At 33.2% G+C, this 21,626-nt stretch overlaps 2 protein-coding genes across 2 annotated transcripts in view; both read right to left on the bottom strand.

The window, feature by feature from the left end:
- Positions 1-8,153: 8,153 nt before the first annotated feature.
- LOC149773278 (uncharacterized) overlaps positions 8,154-21,626 on the bottom strand; it is a 185,454-nt gene continuing 171,981 nt past the window's right edge. The window contains exons 12-15 of the mRNA XM_089946503.1: positions 14,052-14,172; positions 13,327-13,363; positions 11,815-11,930; positions 8,154-9,134 (exon numbers count right to left, since the gene is read on the bottom strand). Coding sequence (XP_089802629.1) covers positions 9,085-9,134; positions 11,815-11,930; positions 13,327-13,363; positions 14,052-14,172 — 324 coding nt within the window. The 3' untranslated portion in view covers positions 8,154-9,084. The remainder of the gene's footprint in view (positions 9,135-11,814; positions 11,931-13,326; positions 13,364-14,051; positions 14,173-21,626) is intronic.
- LOC149773279 (uncharacterized) lies at positions 18,603-19,120 on the bottom strand. The gene has a single exon (XM_089946524.1). It carries the CDS (start codon positions 19,118-19,120, stop codon positions 18,641-18,643), a length of 480 nt encoding a protein of 159 aa, XP_089802650.1. The 3' UTR covers positions 18,603-18,640.

Raw genomic sequence — 21,626 nt, 5'->3', positions numbered from 1 at the left:
GGTTTCATGGAAATTCCACGTGTAATTTCATTATTTAACGCATCTATCACACTTGGTAGTCTTGCAACCCATTCACGAGATCTCTTGTCTGCCTAAACCTTGTTCAGGGATATTTCCTGCGCATACTGATATTCAAACAATCGATCAGAAAGTGTTCGATTAAATTGCTCAACGATTTTCTGATCGCAATGAATTGCGACGTGTCCTCGTCTGATTTTGACGTTATGTTGCATCGAAGATGTTACTGCACCAAGAAATTTTTTGCCATGATCAACCCGTAGCAACCGTGATCTTTGCAGAGTACCACGCTGACAAATTCGTTCAAACGCAGACTCAGCTTCAGTTGCTGTTTATGTGGATAGTGGTTTTGCTTCTTTATATCTACTTGCAACGTCAATGACAGTCAACACGTATTTGTATGTGTGCAATTGGTGTCTACCAGTTTTAATAGTATCATGTGGTAAAAACATCTGCTTGATGAACTTCATAGGGAGTGCCGACATTAAAATGTGCTCACTGAATTTTGTTTAGGTGGTGGTAGATAAGCTTGCCATATTGCCTATCGCACTAAGCAATCTTCAGCAACAGAACGTGTGACATATGCTGCAACAGCTAGTTTACCACTCGCTGCTCTACTCCTCCAATATCATCTTGAGTTCATTATGAAAATAATAATCTGATGACTAATTAACGGTCCCTAGCACTAGTTTACCTTTCATTGCAGATTTTATATTTAAAAAAATTAGCAGGTGATTCTCTGATATCCTCTTGGGTTATAATATAAATCCACATAACTATTATATTTCTACAACATGGATGTCATTGATTTCTCAGCCACACGAAATTAAGAGCCAGTCAAGCATTATCCAGCTCTACCAAATTCTATCAGAGCAATTATCATAGGCCCATCTAGTTCTGGTAAGACACAAATGTTACTGAACCTGATAATGAGCTGACTCAAGTTGGACAAGTTATATTTAGTGGCACCATCTATAGATGATCAGGGTGATGACCAACAAGTTGGTAAATGAATATGCATACAAATTTGACACAAGAAAAAATAACCCTGCAGAGACCTCAGTGACGCTAATCTGTTCATTTTTGTAGGAAGCTTTATTTTTACAAATGAAAGCTCCTAAAATGGTCTGTTTGCCCTACCTGCTGCTAAATATCATACAGAATCAAGATGTCAAGAAATTGTCTTTACATCTGTAGAAAACTGTTGCACATGGGGTTTGATTTCAATTATTTATAAAACTTAGCAAATAGAACCCATGGTGTTTGTATTTGCACATATTTGTTGTTACACTCTCAATACCATGGACCAATTTTACTTGGACTTTGTATGTAGATATATCCATGCAAAAGTAACTCAACCATACCAGACAAGGTCACTGTAACTGTTGCATGACTGGTAAACCTGCATTTTCTTCTATCCATCAATTACACGTTTAACATCTTGGATTCATCGGCACTCAAACAAAATGAGTTGTATATACATCAGGACAAAATAAGTCAATCATGTCAAAGCCACATCAATGAGACCAAAGTTGCACTTTAAATTCAGTGATGCCTTGTGCATGCAGTCAATTACCAAACAAAGCTGTATCCATGGTAATGTGACACTATTTAATTATTATCCAAATTCATTTCCATGGTAAAACAAAATGATTCCTGTATAACGGTAAGTCACTAAGTTTTAGACCACATCTTTTGTCCTTGTTGTATGGTAAGATAAAAGTGTTATAATAGGTAAAAGAATATGCATGTAGCTGATTATATAATCATGTATTGTTGTGTTAATTGAAGAAAGAATTCATAATAATAAAATGTAAAATAAGCAAATAAATACTTTAATTACTCTTTAAATAATTTTCTAGTTATTTGATTGGTCAGTAGCCAATACATAGGATATGGTATTTGCAGTTATCATAGGGCTTTAGACAGTTGCAAGAAATGAACATCACCTGTTTTGGGTGTACAAAAAGCTAATGGCAACAGCATAAATAAAAAGAAATTAGCCACCTCCATTCTGTCGTTAGCCACCTCCATTCTGTCGATGCAATATATATATTGGTTATTGGATATATTTTTAAATATGTCTAATATTTTTTAATTTTCAAATATGTCACAGAGGAATTATATCAACAGGAGAAAAACTCTCCACTATAGACACATAGATATTCAAATCAAGCTGTCTTAAAATAATACCATAGTATCATAATAACTGTAATAAAATAACTAAAATGGCATTATAAGTTTTATGAATATGCCCAGGACAGTGCCTGCAGATAATCCAAAAATAAAATAATGAATGAAAAATCAAAATAGAATTTATGACTTGCATTAGAGAAAAGTTCAATTTTATAATAATTCTTAGAGATGACATTGAGTGTGCCCCCTCTCCAGCTACAGAAAAATTTAAAAAGTTTCTCTTCCCAGGCCTACTCAAATAAACCTAAATGTTGTACATGCAGTGCAATAGACACATTAATAAATCTCTTTCCAACAAATTAATTTTTAACTCTGGTTTCTCTAAACAGCAAAGATCTATTCCAATAAAGAAGGAAACCATATACCTTGTAACCAAAATACTGTAAAGAAAGCGTAGCCCAACAAAACCAATTGCAAAAGGCACACAACAATTTATATCTTTCAGTCCACATAAGAAATATAGTCATGTGTATTTGTCGATTCTGAGAACCTCACAATTTAATTTGCTGCATCAAAACATGATAGTGTGTGTCTAAAAGGATGCATATAAATCGTTTAAATATACTGAAAAAATTTAAAAAGTAGAAACTATAATTTGGCATTGCCAAGTCAAAATGTAAAAGAGAAAGCACTGATGGGTAATACATTATACATGATCTTTAGCAGACACCTCAGGAAAAACAAACATAGCACAGTAGTTTAAAAATCCAGCATCAACAGACAGTGTAGACTTTGTTCAAGGCTTGCATTTGTGGTAACGAAGAAGATTACTGATTTCAGCATAAAATGTTAAAAGGTTAAGCCACTGTGGCTGAAGGGAAAAAAAAGTTTTTGCACAATAACATCATACATACATACAAGAACTAGACTAACTCTTGTGGATGATCTAGAGGGGTAGTGAGTGGAATGGGGGCAGAATGGATAATGTCAAGGTCTTAGTTGCTGAAAAAATTAAAAATGGTTTCTGCACAAAAATTCAGCCCTCAACCATACCCTCACCGAGCAGTTTGTGAACAGTGTATACTCTGATTTAGTAAGATGTTTGGGTCAAAAGTTCAAAGATCAAGATTACGGACTGAAAGAAGAAAAAACTACTTATGTAATAACATTTCTTCTAGACCATGTGTTTTGTATGAAACTTGTGGTGGGGTTGAACTTAATATATGGAAAAGTCTATCTGGTTTTGGAAGGTGAAAAAATCAAAGGTCAGAATCATTCTGACTCATAAAAATATCTTTTGCTCTACTGCAAGTTTCTTGATTAAGCTTTATAACTGGTTTGTGCTCATGGTAATAAAGAAACTTATATAATTTGGTGTCTAAAGGTCGACAGTTAGAGTTGTTGGTGGTAGTTTCAAGGTTTTAACACCATTTTATGACACATTACAGGCTATAGATGATGGCTAGTATATTTAGTAGATAAGAAACATGGGAAATACTACAGGAAAACCAACGACCAAGGGGAAGGTACTGTCAGACATTCTTGCATACCCATGTTATCTAAGCCAAGACTCAAGCCCATGTGGATAGAATTGAGATGTCAGTAACCTATAAACAAGAGCACCATTGAGAACTCAGCTACCACAATGGTCCTGGTCATGGTAAGTCTAAAATGTCAATCCTGGTAACTTTTGACCAGAATACCCGGTCTGACGGATGGTACAGATCACTGAGATGTCAACAATCTCCATATCATCCATATCCTACTATGACATGCACAGAGGATTTCAGCATGAACTGGGCAGACAAAGTGGTGTTCAGACCTTCAGCATGAACTGGGCAGACAAAGTGGTGTTCAGACCTTCAGCATGAACTTGGCAGACAAAGTGGTGTTCAGACCTTCAGCATGAACTTGGCAGACAAAGTGGTGTTCAGACCTTCAGCATGAACTTGACAGACAAAGTGGTGTTCAGACCTTCAGCATGAACTTGGCAGACAAAGTGGTGTTCAGACCTTCAGCATGAACTTGGCAGACAAAGTGGTGTTCAGACCTTCAGCATGAACTTGGCAGACAAAGTGGTGTTCAGACCTTCAGCATGAACTGGCCAGACAAAATGGTGTTCAGACCTTCAGCATGAACTTGGTAAGACAAAGTGGTGTTCAGACCTTCAGCATGAACTGGCCAGACCAAGTGGTGTTCAGACCTTCAGCATGAACTGGGCAGACAAAGTGGTATTCAGACCTTCAGCATGAACTTGGCAGACAAAGTGGTGTTCAGACCTTCAGCATGAACTTGGCAGACAAAGTGGTGTTCAGACCTTCAGCATGAACTTGGCAGACAAAGTGGTGTTCAGACCTTCAGCATGAACTTGGCAGACAAAGTGGTGTTCAGACCTTCATCATGAACTGGCCAGACAAAATGGTGTTCAGACCTTCAGCATGAACTTGGTAAGACAAAGTGGTGTTCAGACCTTCAGCATGAACTGGCCAGACAAAGTGGTGTTCAGACCTTCAGCATGAACTTGGCCAGACCAAGTGGTGTTCAGACCTTCAGCATGAACTGAGCAGACCAAGTGGTGTTCAGACCTTCAGCATGAATTTGGCAGACAAAGGGGTGTTCAGACCTTCAGCATGAACTTGGCAGACAAAGTGGTGTTCAGACCTTCAGAATGAACTGGCAGACAAAGTGGTGTTCAGGCCTTCAGCATGAACTGGCCAGACAAAGTGGTGTTCAGACCTTCAGCATGAACTGGCCAGACAAAGTGGTATTCAGACCTTCAGCATGAACTGGCCAGACAAAGTGGTGTTCAGACCTTTAGCATGAACTTGGCCAGACCAAGTGGTGTTCAAACCTTCAGCATGAACTGAGCAGACCAAGTGGTGTTCAGACCTTCAGCGTGAACTGGGTAGACAATGTGGTGTTCAGACTACAATTCTTGGTATTGTCTTCCATGCACTATTTTAGCCCAAGTTGATGCATATGATCATTACTAAGTAGCCATGTCTACCAATACCTACTGTGTTTACTGCATGGATGTTGAATGGTGTTCTCAGAAAAGGGGTCATAGCAATAAATGTCTTTTAAGTATAAAAAAATTGTATAATCTCACTATAGGGTGGAGAATATTACGATGTTGTTCATCCTTGCGTCTGTCTGTTACCAACTGTGTTACAGTGCAATACCAATTGTGTTATAGTGCAATACCAATTGTGTTACAGTGCAATAACTGAACCTGTCCACCATCTATTAATACTTGATTTTGTTTCATTCTGACAACTTAGCCGGTCCACCATCTACTGATATATGATTTTGTTAATGACTGGCACATGCACTGATGTAGTAACAAAAATCCTTGTCAATTTCTGGGCCAAAAGTAAGCTAACTTATTATTGCCCCAAACTAGATTATTGATGTATAAACTGTATCAATTACATGTTGATATGTTTTGATTAGTATATTCTGTCACTGGAAACTGGCATTCTACATTTATCAACTAGTGGATGCATCAGTATGATTAATTTTAATGGTGTCAATTATGACTTTTGTCGATTTAGTTCTTTTCTTTCATTTTTAGATACATTTTATCTACTTCAACCAGGCCTTTGTTCCTTCAGCATGCACACCCCAATACTTTTCTATGGTATCAACACTCCCTGGCAAAGTGTGAATGAATTGCAATCAATATTGCTAACTAAAACCTTCATTCATTGCTTGTTTTCAATTTAATAATGGCAGTCAGTGCCCTGAAATTTGTAACGAAAGTCATGTAATTTGTAACTTTCAATAAGTACTCATCAATTTTGTAAAATGTCATTCAAGAAAACCTCAATATACTGTAAATAATATATATAGTTAAATATCAATGAATGAAAACACTGATAATGCCAACTGCTGGCAATAATTTGATAAATAAATGACAATTAAATCAGTCTTTTCAACTAAAATTCATGTTTCGGTTTTATCTTTTAATTCGGAGTCAGTGTAAATATCATAAATGTAATAAAGTGTATGCCCTATTGTATTCCAATGTGAAAAGTGTATGCCCTATTGTATTCCAATGTGAAAAGTGTATGCCCTATTGTATTCCATTGTGAAAAGTGTATGCCCTATTGTATTCCAATGTGAAAAGTGTATGCCCTATTGTATTCCAATGTGAAAAGTGTATGCCCTATTGCATTCCAATATGAAAAGTGTCATTCTATCATTAAAATGATGCACATGAGTGTTTTCTTGAAAACCTAATTAGGTGCCAACTGTGTTTAGATTTGTAACTTGTGAATGTGTTTGTTGCATTTGTACATTCATTTGAAAGTTGACCTGCATCATATAATAACAATAATCTAAAAAATATTGTGTATGAGATCAAGTGTTTGTTTTACTAAAAAGTGTAGAAAGGCATGGAATAAGTACTTGCAAATTAGAGCTGCAGTCACAGTCATGTGACAAGTCTACTCATTTTCATGGACTAAATGAAGTTTTAAATATTCTTTATGTAAGTAACAGGATTAAAGTATCTACAATAATCAGTGTTGTATCCTGTTCATTCACAAATATGAGAAGAAATGGAACCAAGAGAAAGGTGTACTTGCTGCATGAAAATCTTTGTTTTGTACTTAGGGTTTATTATGGAAAGTGGGAGTCAAAGTTTGTAGTGTGCTTTAATTCCCCAGATCTGCACTCAATTGAAAAATGGGCAGAAATTTTGAGCTTACTTCCCATAAATTAGAGCAACAATATTTTAGTTATACAATAATAAAAACTGAATTTCATAATTGTTTTTTCTTGAAATATGTGTGGATTTTTTTATAGATGAAAATTATCCACTTTTGTTCTAAATAAAAAGTAGTGTAAGAATGTATCCACATTCAGATGCATAAAGGAATGATGTAATACATTATCTTTTGACTGGTACAAATATTGCCCACTGAACTTAGGGTCAAAGACACAGTGATGACATTCAAGAGGGCTCTCAAAATTCACTTATTTTGACAGCAAGAACAAACTTAAAGACCTAATAATGTTTCCTACCTGAAATATTCTCAGCATGTTTTTTATTTTGTTATTGTTTTTCTAATTTCATGTTGTTTGTTTTTGTAATAATATTATTGTTTCTTATCTTATAGGTGTTGTCAAAAGTTGTAAAGCACTTAGAGCTTCTAAAGATTAGGCGATATACAAAGTCCTCATTATTATTATTATTATTATTATTATTGTTATTATATCATGTGTGTTGAAACCTTAGGATGTAATGTTTTTAATGATCTTTCAGAGATTGATTATCATGAAAATAAACATAATTTATAAAAAAGCAAACAGCTTCATATCATGAACCCTATTGTAGCACACACAGTACTATAGTTCAATGTCCAATGGTATGCCATCATGTTCATATCATGAACCCTACTGTAGCACACACAATACTATAGTTCAGTGTCCAATGGTATGCAATCATGTTCATATCATGAACCCTACTGTAGCACACACAATACTATAGTTCAGTGTCCAATGGTATGCAATCATGTTCATATCATGAACCCTATTGTAGCACACACAATACTATAGTTCAGTGTCCAATGGTATGCAATCATGTTCATATCATGAACCCTATTGTAGCACACACAGTACTATAGTTCAGTGTCCAATGGTATGCAGTCATGTTCATATCATGAACCCTATTGTAGCACACACAATACTATAGTTCAGTGTCCAATGGTGTGCAGTCATGCTCATATCATGAACCCTTTTGTATTACATGTATTATATTTTTGTAAAAAATGAATTTTCATGTATATATTTCAGTAGGACTAGTTTGTAAACAAACAATTACATAATTCAGGGTCAAATAATAAATCATCACAACTAAACATGCACAGGAAATCATGCATTATTATTGCTTGCTGACTTTTTTTCAAAACATTTTTAATATTTCCTGTACAGATTGGTAATGGTATCAGACCATGTGTTGTCACACATTAAAAGTCTTCTCCCTTACCATAATTACATATTGTTACTATCAACATAGATTCTAAATATTATATCTAATTCAGTGTTGCCAATATAAATAAATAAATATGGGGGAGGGAGAGAGAGTATGTGAGTATTGAGTTCCAGTCTATACATATCTGTAAGTTTGTGTATATAGAGTATAATATAACAATTCAACTAGTCTTCGAGAGAAGGATTGGTTCCCACTGTTTGAATGAAGTATTGGTTCCCACTGTTTGAATGAAGTATTGGTTCCCACTGTTTGAATAAAGTATTGGTTCCCACTGTTTGAATGAAGTATTGGTTCCCACTGTTTGAATGAAGTATTGGTTCCCACTGTTTGAATAAAGTATTGGTTCCCACTGTTTGAATAAAGTATTGGTTCCCACTGTTTGAATGAAGTATTGGTTCCCACTGTTTGAATGAAGTATTGGTTCCCACTGTTTGAATGAAGAATTGGTTCCCACTGTTTGAAAGAAGTATTGGTTCCAACTGTTTGAATGAAGTATAGGTTCCCACTGTTCCCAAATGTTCATGAAACTTTCTCTTCTGTCCAATTTGGCTGCACTGTATTTTTCTAATATTATTTTAAGAAGCATTTAAGGCTGTTTAATGTACTATGTTTATGATATTGTGTTCACATCATAAATTGAAGAACAAAAAATAACTTCTACAGTGTGTTGGTGAAATATAGATTGGTAAATGAAACCAGCAGTACTTCAATGAAATTCAGGTAATTATTCTCCATATAAATAATATGAAAAAATTAATAAAACAATTACAATATAGACATCATGGATTCTCAGTCAAATCAACAATGAATTAAGGAAGAAGTTTAAAATCCATGTCTCTCTCTCTCTCTCACTATGCACATGCATAAATAGAAACATATCTTTGCAAGTGTATGCGCTTCCTGCTAGAAAGCTGACTCGATCTTGGCACTACTCAGGGATGTATCTTGTTGACAATAGTATTTTCATAAAATTTGTTTTCACCTGAAAGAAAGAAACTCATTAGCAAAAATAATGATATGCACAAAAGTGTAGTAACTTATGTGTGGATCATAATACATCATACTGGAAAATTTGACACATTATAAACCAAGGAACGATTAATCAACAGTTATACAGAAAACACATTTAAAGGTCAGGCTATAAACTTTTTCCAGTATTATATGAAGACTGTGTGGCATTTGTTGTTCTTTAATATAATCTTTATATAGACTTTCATAATTAATGTGAATATGTATATATATATATATATATATATATGAGATCCTTTCATGTTTATATATAAATATATATGAGATCCTTTCATTTTATTCTGATTCAAGTAGACATTTTGAAAGACTTCATATACACACTTGAATATTATGTTTGTGACAGTATAAACATCAACAATGAAAACTGTTTTGACCCCTCCAGAGTTCTAATCAGGTGATAGGTACAAATCTTAAGTTTATAAATATGACTGTCTTCAGATTTGCCCGGAATCATTTTGTTTCTCTAACAAAATTTATTTATACATTATTTATATCACCAAATATGATGTTGCCACATTTGCAATATGGTAAAATCATTCAATTTACATTTATCAATTTGGCAAGAGCAATATCTGGCATGGAAATCTGCACTCACACTCTATTTTTGACACCAGATGTACCTGTGAAATCTGTATCAAATGAGTAATATTTTGATATTGTCCTTTCATTTAAACTTGTTTTGCCTGCAACTGAGCTACTGAATGTCCTTAATAATTGTTGTACACGATGTACTTGAGAATCATCCAATTTCTTCACTTCATTGACACAGATGACTCCATCTATATTCTCTCTTTGTTGACCATAATTAGCAATTAGTGTCTGTGTCATCATTACAAATAGTGGCATGTCACTAACATTTTCATGAATAATCCATACACACTGTACTATCTTGGCTGGCAAGTAACAGTCATGTGATGAACACTACAGTTCTATGCCCACGAAGTGACCACTGTTGACCATGACTTTGAGAAACTCATTACAGAGTGTCCCAAAAGGACACATATCTCCATCAACATGCTGGTTCAAGGTACAATACAGCAAATCACCTGTCATTAAACACATGCTAAGGGTTACAGTTTTATCATTATTATGCTTAGACTTTGACTTTGTGAATATTACTCTCTCAATCAGCAAAACCAGAATGGATACTTATCATTGCCTTATATAAGCATACCAATTAACCCTGACAAAATTTTTTAAATATTATTATTTTTTTAAGTCAATATAATAACAAACAAATATCTTTTCTAAAAACCCAATCTTTGAAATTTACTGCACTGTTGTTTGTTTCAAGGATTAAGTTACCTTTTTCTATTTATTTTGACCAGTTAACTGTAGCAGTATAGCCCTTTGTCAGTTGATCTATAACAAGTTTAGTCAGTGACACCTCTGTTGATTGTCTGACAGTGTGCAAACTAGACAAGGATAAAAAGGGTAATTTCATATAATAACATTTCTGAATATGGTATAACCAATATCTGATTACTCAGTTGCTATCCAGCTGATTTTCCTAGGCTCTGTCAGCCTATTATGTTTTACTTATACATCTTTCAGGTCATTAATCTATTATGATGTTTTACTTATCCATCTTTCAGGCCATTATTCTATTATTATGTTTTACTTATTCATCTTTCAGGCCATTATTCTATTATAATGTTTTACTCATACATCTTTCAGTCCGTTAATCTATTATGGCAAGTAACAGTCTTTAAGGCCATTATTATGTTATTATGTTTTAATTATCCATATTGCAGTCCAGTATTCCATTATGTTTTACTTATCCATCTTGCAGTCCATTATTCTATCATGATGTTTTACTTGTCCATCTTTCAGGCCAGTATTCTATTATGTTTTACTAATCCATCTTTCAGGCCATTATTCCATTATGATGTTTTACTTATCCATCATGCGGACTGCATGTTCATCTATAAAGGTGTTTTTCTTATCCATTTTACAGTCAATTACTCTTATGGTGTTATACTTATCAATCTTTGTTAGAGAACAAAACTTATTTATTCAAGATATACAGTATAATTTTTTTTCACAGAATTAAATTTGCAAGTAGTGGGGATGTGAAATACTTTTATTATTGAACTATGATGTACTTTGCAGTCCAACCAATCATATGGTGTGGTTAATTAATGTAATCTTGATTTTTCTTCTTCCAATAATAACCATAAATTAATCCCTTTGTTTAAATTTTGCTTCATGTTTGCTATCATGTTTTGGATTTTAATAAAAGTTTAATTAAAACTAAAAGAAAGATACTGAAAGGTATTCCTCATCACATTTTAGTTTGTCTAAAATTATTCAGAGAACAAATTTGTATGAACTGAGAAAACTGTGCATGTTGACTTGATATAACTGTTAAATATAATTCAGAGAACAAATTTTTATGAAATGTGGATATTGACTTGATATAATTGTCAAACATAATTCAGAGGATTATTCAATTTTTCCCTAATCAAATCTCATTAACCTCAGAGAGCTGTATGTATGTCCTTGGTATAATAGCCTAACATATCTACAAGAATTAAGTCAATCTTACCCTCATCAAGTCTTGGTGAACTAAGAGAGCTGTATTTACTTAGTATAATTACCTAACATAATTAAAAGAATTAATACAATCTTACCCTCATCAAGTCTTGGTGAACTAAGAGAGCTGTATGTATGACCCTGATTAGTATCACATGGTTGAAGTTTGTCATACAACGTTTCACCAGATGACTGTCCTGGATCAGAAGAATTCCTGAAAACACGAATAATCAAACTCAGTATTTGTGATATTGCAATTATTCTGTACAAACTAATTTCATTGTGTTGGCTGATTAGGTTTTGGCAAAATAGAAGCATATTGTTGACTCTGTCCACAAATAATATTTTACAAAATTTACAAATATATTCATTCTCACAGGAAATTGAACACATTGTTAAATAAGCAATGTTTGCAAAAAACCAAGTCTTTTCAGTTAAGCTTTTTCTGACACTTGCATGATGTATATGTTCAGGTTTCAATTAAAGTTTTGATCTATGCAATCTGTTATGACCCTATTGTCTTAAATTAAGTAGTAGAAAAGAGTGAAATCCAGAAAATGTTGTTTTATTCAAAATACAGTTTATTTCCCTAATGTAGAAAGTGAAAAATTACAAACAACTTACAGTACGGTGACAAAAATCCTAAATAGTTCTTAAAGTTCTATCACAAGTCCAAGAGTATTGAGTATTCCAAATGAGTTCAAGTGGTAATCCAAATGAAGTTTAATCTATTCTGCTGATGTGCTAATAGTCTTTATGTATCACAATGATATAATCCAAAATATTTGTAACTAGTAATTCACATTAAATCCAAAACAGGTACTAAATCTGAATGTCTAATGATTTTGTAATTCCAACGAATATCTGAAATAAATAAATAAAATCTGAACAAATGATCACAGCTATTTATCTCTTTTTTGTGATTATGCTAGAAATAAATAATTTTCAGTCAATTATACCTTATAAAACAACATTGGAATTGTTGTGAAGTTATTCAAATACATATTGGATTGTATCAATGTGGTATCTCAGGACATTCAAAACTATTGGAAATAATTCAAAACATACATCAGGACATTCAAGACTTTTGGAATTGTGATGGGATATTTATGATTATTTGGAATTTAATTCACAATACTATAAGCATCTTTTGAATGTTAACTTTGTATTCTAGGGGAATACATTATTTATTTATTTTACTAAACTTATTGGCCTCACTTCTTTCTGTTACATAGAGTTGTTTAAGACCTCTAGTCTTAATAACATATAAGAGGGAAAAGTGTCCAAGTTGGTATTTCACAAGAACATGGTATATATCTTTAACAAAACCAAAGCACTCGCATGCCTGTATCAGTAAATGCCACAACATTTGTCTCAAAGTCTCTGTTTTAACAGATGAGAAAAAGTTTTTCATTCACTAAGTTAAGTAAGTCTCTTCAACAGCACTTTCTCAAACATGTGTGAATGGATGGGAAAATGGATGCCTGGATTTGAATGTGTAACAAACTATAATAATCAGTGATATAAGAACAGAGATTTGTGATAGATAGATAGATAGATAGATAGATAGATAGATAGATAGATAGATAGATAGATATGCAACTAGTCACCTGATATCAGCAGATTGGTTTAATTTTGATTTTGGATCTGAAAATAAATGTGCAAGAATGTAGATGCTTTAATCTTGTTTGAGTTTTAAGAGTATTAGTGTGTGTGGGGGGGGCTTACTGAGACTGGAATAAACAAAGAAATGGTGCATGTACATGTTTTCTTATTGACATTAAATATTTTATGATTGGCCAATGTTTCCTATGGACACATACATTCTGACATATCCTATAATTTGAACTAATAATCCATTACTTTGATAATAAAAAGTAAATATGCTTGACTATAAGAGATATGAAAATCATTATTTAGAAATATTAACTTTGAATAGGTACAAAATAAAAGCAAATATCCTTATTACATCATGGAAATATTCTTAGAAAAAAAAACTAAACTATGAGAGTGAAGATATTAAGCTGAATATTGCATTATACAGTCATATTAATGTAATAATCAGAGACACCAAGTTAAATATAACAGTCCAGAGTATTATTAATGTAATAATCAGAGACACTAAATTAAATATAACACTCCACAGCCATATTAATTTAATAATCAGAGACACTAAGTTAAATATAACACTCTACAGTCATATTAATGTAATAATCATATACACTAAGTTAACTATAGCACTCTACAGTCATATTAATGTAATAATCAGATACACTAAGTTAAATATAGCACTCCAAAGTCATATTAATGTAATAATCAGATAAATAAACATTACCATTAAGTGCTTCATACTGACTTGACCCTATATCACCAGATTGAAGAGCTTCATATTCTGTGGTGCTGATATCACTTCTGAAGACAGCATTGATATATTCAGGGTCTTTGCTGCCAATGGCCTAAATACATACAAGACAAGAATTTGAAAATAGAGAAATTTCTCTCAACAATAAATAAAAACTATAACAATGGGGAATATGAACATATATTTTCTGTAGACAACAAGTATGGTCAGAGCTTTTTCATTTGCTGCTACACAAATTAAATTATTTTTCTACATGCACTGGGGATCTTTTTGCACACAAAAATAATAAATTGGATGGGTAGGTCATTTCTGACTAACTTGAAAAAACATTGTGAATGTTGCTGATATATCTCAGCTCCAGAAATGCAGCCTTGCATATATATGTTCATTTCATGTGGATGTGATGAGAGTGTACTGTCGAGAGTGATGCCTAGGTTTGTACTGACTGTAAATTTAATATTGGCATAGCTGACACTTATTGTTTGAGGTAAAGGATGTGAATGAGAAAGCCTTTGCTGGTGATCAGGGTGACTTCAGTTTTATCATCATTCATATGTAGCTTATTACATGTCATCCATGACTTCACATCAGAAATGCATCTTGCTTCACCTTGGCTGGCAGCCTCAACTTCAGCTAGATTTGTGTATTTGAGTATCATCAGCGTACAACTGGTGGGACACCAGATGTTTATTTATGACACTTGGGAGTGGCTGAATGTATATAATGAAGGTTATGGAGCTGAGAATAGAGCCTTGTTGAATACCAAAACACAAATCAACTGGGCTGGAATGTTTTCTGTTGACCAAAACAATTTGTGTCCTGTCGACTGCATATGACTTTAACCATGGTAATGCTGTATCTTAAATACCAAATACATGCCAAAGATGGTGAAATCATATATAACACTCGTATGTGTCAAATGCTGCAGGAGGGTGAGAACTGTAATCTTTCCACTATCCTAAGTTGAGAGGTCCTTAACTCAGAAGTGAATTTTCAATACTATGGTGAGGGCAATAGGCAGACTTGACATTATTAAAAGGAATTGGAATTAAAAAAAGATACAAGTTGGGATGAGTGGCATACTAGGGGTAAATGTTGCCCAAGGCGAGGAAGATGGACCAAAGGAGTTTTGGTGCCCCAAAACCTCTGGCACCCATACATTTCGTGTCCAAGACCTCTGGTGCATGGGAGAACTGCCAGGTCTGCCCTCCTCCCCCCATTAGCATGCTACTGGTTGGGATATAATTTTTCTAAGATTTTCTTTTTACCTGAATCCAAATCCTCTTTAAATCATTTGGCTCAAGTGTTGGTTTCTTCAATAAGGCTTTAAAATGGCAGTTTGGAAAATCATTGAAATTCCACGGATGTGAGAGAAGTATTGATAACATTGGAAGGCAATATTAACTGAGCACTCAAGCAGCAGTGATGTCAGGATGAATCAAGTTCACATGATTTTGAGGCACTCTTTATCACAATTGAATATACCAATTCCATTGAGACATGTTCATATGATGTTAAAGGTTGCCATTTATAATCTGTATCACAACTGTATGGTGATGATCAGTCAATTAAAATTGTGTTGTCAAGCTTATCTCTCTTGGATTGAACTTTGTCATGGAAGAAATTTGCAAACAGGTCCAGAAGATCGACTGGATAAGAGGTCGTTGGATATGGTGTACATTTATCCTTCGACAAGAGCTTGTTTGTAATATCGAAATCCTGTTTGCAGCTGGAAATTTCAATGATTTTAGTACTTTGCTTGATAACTATGTTTGTGACATTGTCCTCAGCAGCTTCATAGATGTGTTTATGAATAGTGAGGCTGATGGAATGCCAAATCCTCTCAGCCTTATTGTGTTCTCTTTTGACTTATCAAGGCTGGTCCCTAACAATACTATACCATGAAGAAAACTTCAGAATTGATACTCTGCACTCAGTTGCAGGGGCACATTTGTCAAGAAATAAACACTGAACTTGTCAAGTTGTACTGATGTCGAATTATGGGGTTGTTAAAATTTCCAAAGCAACATTTGATGTGTGTTGTGATGTGATTTGGATTTTTAACATAGCTTTAAGAATTTTTAAGTCATATCGCTACGATGTCTGCAATGTGGCAGTTTATAGTGATGTCTAGCACTGGGGCATCATGCCGCAGACATGTAGCATGATCTCCCACCCAGTCACATTATCCGGACACCAGGCCGACCAGTCCTAACACTAACCTCTTAATGCTGAGCGCCAAGCGAGGCAGCTGTTAGTACCATTTTTGTAAGTCTTTGGTATGACTCGGCCGGGGATCGAACCCATGACCTCCCGCATCCGAGGTGGATGCTCTAACCACTAGGCCACCGGAGCGGTTTTGATGTTGTAAGTTACACTATAACATTGTTATTGATTGGCAATTTTCTTCTGGCTGATAACATCGACAGTTTACAAACTGAACTCAAAGAATACTACATAACATAAGCTGAAATTAATTACATAATAGGATTTTGTCATTTAGTTTAGGTTTGCAACTATCCTGCATTGATTGCTAGTTTGATCACTAATAAACATTTAAATTTTAAAAGACCAACAAAAATTATAGAAGAGCAAAATTTAAAAAAAAATCCTTGATAATGTTCTACTGCTTTATTGTTGAAACGTAAATTTTAACCACATTTGTTGAAATAGATATCATAACAGGAATCTCTCTGCATTATGTTGAAAAACCTGAGAAAGAAAGTGCATATGGGATATTGCTGTTTAGGATCATAAAATTGAAATAGGGAAAAAACAACTATTTATTGTTTAACTATCGGTGACAAAAATAAGATAATATTATGTGAGATGTATTATTTGTTAATGATGCTAATGTTCTATTTATAGAAAGTACAATATCCTGTAGATTTCACTATTGTCATAGCCATTATTCATGTATATTCATGTGCATCTTTTCTTGTAATCTTTGTATGTCTCTTTTTATGTCTTCTTGTAATCTTTGTATGTCTTTTTTATGTCTTCTTGTAATCTTTGTATGTCTTTTTATGTCTTCTTGTAATCTTTGTGTCTTCTTGTAATCTTTGTATGTCTTTTTTATGTCTTGTTGTAATCTTTGTATGTCTTTTGTATGTCTTGTTGTAATCTTTGTATGTCTTTTTATGTCTTCTTGTAATCTTTGTGTCTTCTTGTAATCTTTGTATGTCTTTTTTATGTTTTCTTGTAACCTTTGTATGTATTTTTATGTCTTTTTGTAATCTTTATGTTATCTTGTAATCTTTGTGTCTTCTTGTAATCTTTGTATGTCTTTTTTATGTCTTGTTGTAATCTTTGTATGTCTTTTGTATGTCTTCATGTAATTTTTGTATGTCTACATGTAATCTTTGTATGTCTTCATGTAATCTTTGTATGTCTTCTTGTAATCTTTGTGTCTTCTTGTAATCTTTGTATGTCTTTTTGTAATCTTTGTATGTCTTCTTGTAATCTTTGTATGTCTTTTTGTAATCTTTGTATGTCTTCTTGTAATATTTGTATGTCTTCATGTAATCTTTGTGTCTTCTTGTAATCTTTGTATGTCTTTTGTATGTCTTCATGTAATTTTTGTATGTCTACATGTAATCTTTGTATGTCTTCTTGTAATCTTTGTATGTCTTCTTGTAATTTTTGTATGTCTTCATTTCTTGTTGCATGTCTTTCTATAGGATTTGCAATGTGTTAAAAGTTTCTTGAACTCAATTTTTTTTAATCAATTATCTGTAGATTTCATATTGTCGTAGGCATTATTCATGTATATTCATGTGTATCTTTTCTTGTAATCGTTGTATGTCTTTTTGAAATCTTTGTATGTCTTCTTGTAATCTTCGTATGTCTTCATGAAATCTTTGTATGTCTTCAAGAAATCTTTGTATGTCTTCATGAAATCTTTGTATGTCTTCTTGTAATCTTTGTATGTCTTCTTGTAATCTTTGTACGTCTTCTTGTAATCTTTGTGTGTCTTCTTGTAATCTTTGTATTTCTTCTTGTAATCTTTGTATTTCTTCTTGTACTCTTTGTATGTCTTCATGAAATCTTTGTATGTCTTCTTGTAATCTTCGTATGTCTTCATGAAATCTTTGTATGTCTTCATGAAATCTTTGTATGTCTTCTTGTAATCTTTGTATGTCTTCATGTAATCTTTGTATGTCTTCTTGTAATCTTTGTATTTCTTCTTGTAATCTTTGTATTTAATCTTTGTATTTCTTCTTGTAATCTTTGTATGTCTTCATGAAATCTTTGTATGTCTTCTTGTAATCTTCGTATGTCTTCATGAAATCTTTGTATGTCTTCATGAAATCTTTGTATGTCTTCTTGTAATCTTTGTATGTCTTCTTGTAATCTTTTTGTGCCTTCTTGTAATCTTTGTATGTCTTTTTGTAATCTTTGTATGTCTTTTTGTAATCTTTGTATGTCTTCTTGTAATCTTTGTGTGTCTTTTTGTAATCTTTGTACGTCTTCTTGTAATATTTGTATGTCTTCATGTAATCTTTTTGTCTTCTTGTAATCTTTGTATGTCTTTTGTATGTCTTCATGTAATTTTTGTATGTCTACATGTAATCTTTGTATTTCTTCTTGTAATCTTTGTATGTCTTCATGAAATCTTTGTATGTCTTCTTGTAATCTTCGTATGTCTTCATGAAATCTTTGTATGTCTTCTTGTAATCTCTGTATGTCTTCTTGTAATCTTTGTATGTCTTCTTGTAATCTTTGTATTTCTTCTTGTAATCTTTGTATTTCTTCTTGTAATCTTTGTATGTCTTCATGTAATCTTTGTATGTTTTCTTGTAATCTTTGTATGTCTCTTTGAATGTCTTCATGAAATCTTTGTATGTCTTCTTGTAATCTTTGTATGTCTTCTTGTAATCTTTGTATGTCTTCATGTAATCTTTGTATGTCTTCTTGTAATCTTTGTATGTCTTCATGTAATCTTTGTATGTCTTCTTGTAATCTTCGTATGTCTTCTTGTAATCTTTGCGTGTCTTCTTGTAATCTTTGTATGTCTTCTTGTAATCTTTGTATGTCTTCATGAAATCTTTGTATGTCTACATGTAATCTTTGTATGTCTTCTTGTAATCGTTGTATGTCTTCTTGTAATCTTTGTATGTCTTCTTGTAATAGTTGTGCCTTCTTGTAATCTTTGTATGTCTCTTTGTATGTCTTCTTGTAATCTTTGTATGTCTTCTTGTAATCTTTGTATGTCTTCTTGTATTCTTTGTATGTCTTCATTTCTTGTTGCATGTCTTTCTACAGGATTTGCAATGTGTTAAAAGTTTCTTGAACTCAATTTTTTAATCGTCTTTACACTTTGAATATGTCTTCACATCCAGATATATGGATCAAATTGCATTTCTGATTATTTTTCACTACTCAAAGAAACACTACAGCATCTAAAACATAACCTTTGTTCCAATTCATTCATATTTTACTCTAATAAGTATTCTTGTCAAATAGTTTGAAAGAGAAAGAAACAAACACAACATAAAAAGGTTAGCATACAACTGGAGAAGGTAACTTCATAAAAATTAATGATTCATGTACAGGTTAGCTTGCAGGGCAACTAAGGAAATATCACTAGGATTTTAAACAAGATGCAGAAGCTGACTTGGCATTTCTCACCTGGCACACATAACTTGGCAGCTGGTCCTCTCAATAAGAAGGCATATGTAATATTGTAAGTGTCACATAATTGTGTAAATCCTTTTATTTATTAAATACATCTACTCGGGTTTCGTTTTCTTGTGTACATCGATATCAGAGGGTGATTTATGTACAATATTTCAAAATAGTGAGTTCGGTTCATTCTATGCTGCATGTGCGAAGTGTTTTCAATGGGAAGAACCGAATGCTTCCAGTGCACAGACAATGTATGACAACTTCGTCTGTGTATAAATGCCTCACCATAAGATTAAATCTTCACATTACAGAACATCTTGTCTGTGAGCGGTCTACTTGCACATCTTCAGCTGTGTATAAGTTATAACTATTGTACTACCACATTTAATTTTGTACGTTTGCTATGTAGCTTCGTTTACATAGTATAATGCAAATATTTTCTATTCTTGTTTGTGACTTAGGAAGGGATTTATATTAGCAATATAAAGCTGCATTTTTAAGAAACAATACCATAGGATTCTTCTTGGTCACTGTTAGGGTTACTTCTGAACCTGTTTATTGGTTTGTAATTTTTGTGTCAATAATGTAAGCTGTATAACTTACCATATATAACGTCATTGCATTTGATCATATATGCCCATGTCATGCATAGTACACGGTGTTAGATGTACTTTCAGCTGACCAGAGTGACCAGAGCAATCAGTTATCATAGTGATTGGAGTCAACCCTAGAAGTTGACCATAACAGCTGTGAAGCTGAACCTTTGCAGCCATAGAGCTGAATAAACAGTGTTGCTGGTCGAGGTGATTGGGTGCTGCTGACCAATATTTTGGGCACTGACTGCTTGATTGACCAACCTGGAATACTAACGGCTTGATTGGCCAGTGTGACTGGTAGCTGAGTGTGCTGATGACAGAGTGTATAACTCCATACATGTAATCTTTTAGCTGTCGGCTAATCTTTGGGGTTTGTAATACCCAGTGTGTTTTTTGGGACTACAAAGGTATTTTGTACATTTGTCCCTTTGTTTTCATAATTTTATTATTTGAGAGAATACATTTTACTATATGAGTAAAATACTACATTTCTTTACTATTTGAGTAAAACACATCATGCTTTCATTATGAAATCATTGTGAATTATCCCCCCCCCTTGTTCTTGTACTGTGCGAAGACATTTATTCGCATTTTCATTAATAAGTCCATGCCTTGTATGTTAATTGATCCAATATTTGGATCTTATACTAATCATAATTAATTGCTCATTCAAGTTGTTCATTATTAAATATTGTATTCAGATCACCATAAATGAGCATATAATAATGGGTGTTACAGTAAGATCAAAACCTAGGAAACTATCCTGGAAACTTCGTATCATGTTAATACTTTATAGATAATGTATTTCAAAGATGAAGACATAATTAATATGCAGAGTCTCTCACTCAAAGTAATCCATATATTGATGATACTAATTCCTTTACCATGTTTTTTTGAATTCCACGTGGACTGCAGTCTCTAGACCTTAAACAACAAGATCAGCCAATAAGATGCCAGGTATCTCATTAATATAGCCTATAATTGAACTGTGATGAAAATCTGGCTTTCATGGTCAGAATCTCATCCATCAAGATATAAGATCACCTCATTATTATGCATGTATCTTGTTCATTATGACAACTTCGTTATATGCTCATTTGTTTCTCAGCTAACTTTACATTGTCAGAATCATTCAGTAGTTTTTGATAATACACATTTTCGAATTGCATGAAATGTGTGCCTAAAAATAGCATAGTATATTATTAACTACTTTGTAAACAAATCATGTGCATTCATGAAGCAGACGTTTTAGGGCTTGGTTGATCAGATTTGTTTGTGAATGAACCATTTCAAAGTAGGTAGAGTTAACAATGTGGATGAGTTT

This window comes from Sinohyriopsis cumingii, unplaced genomic scaffold, assembly GCF_028554795.1.
Source record: "Sinohyriopsis cumingii isolate HCF-2022 unplaced genomic scaffold, ASM2855479v2 utg000695l, whole genome shotgun sequence".
Lineage (NCBI taxonomy): Eukaryota > Metazoa > Mollusca > Bivalvia > Unionida > Unionidae > Sinohyriopsis > Sinohyriopsis cumingii.
The sequence above is the reverse complement of the archived record's forward strand: the minus strand, read 5'-3'. Positions and strand labels throughout refer to the sequence as shown.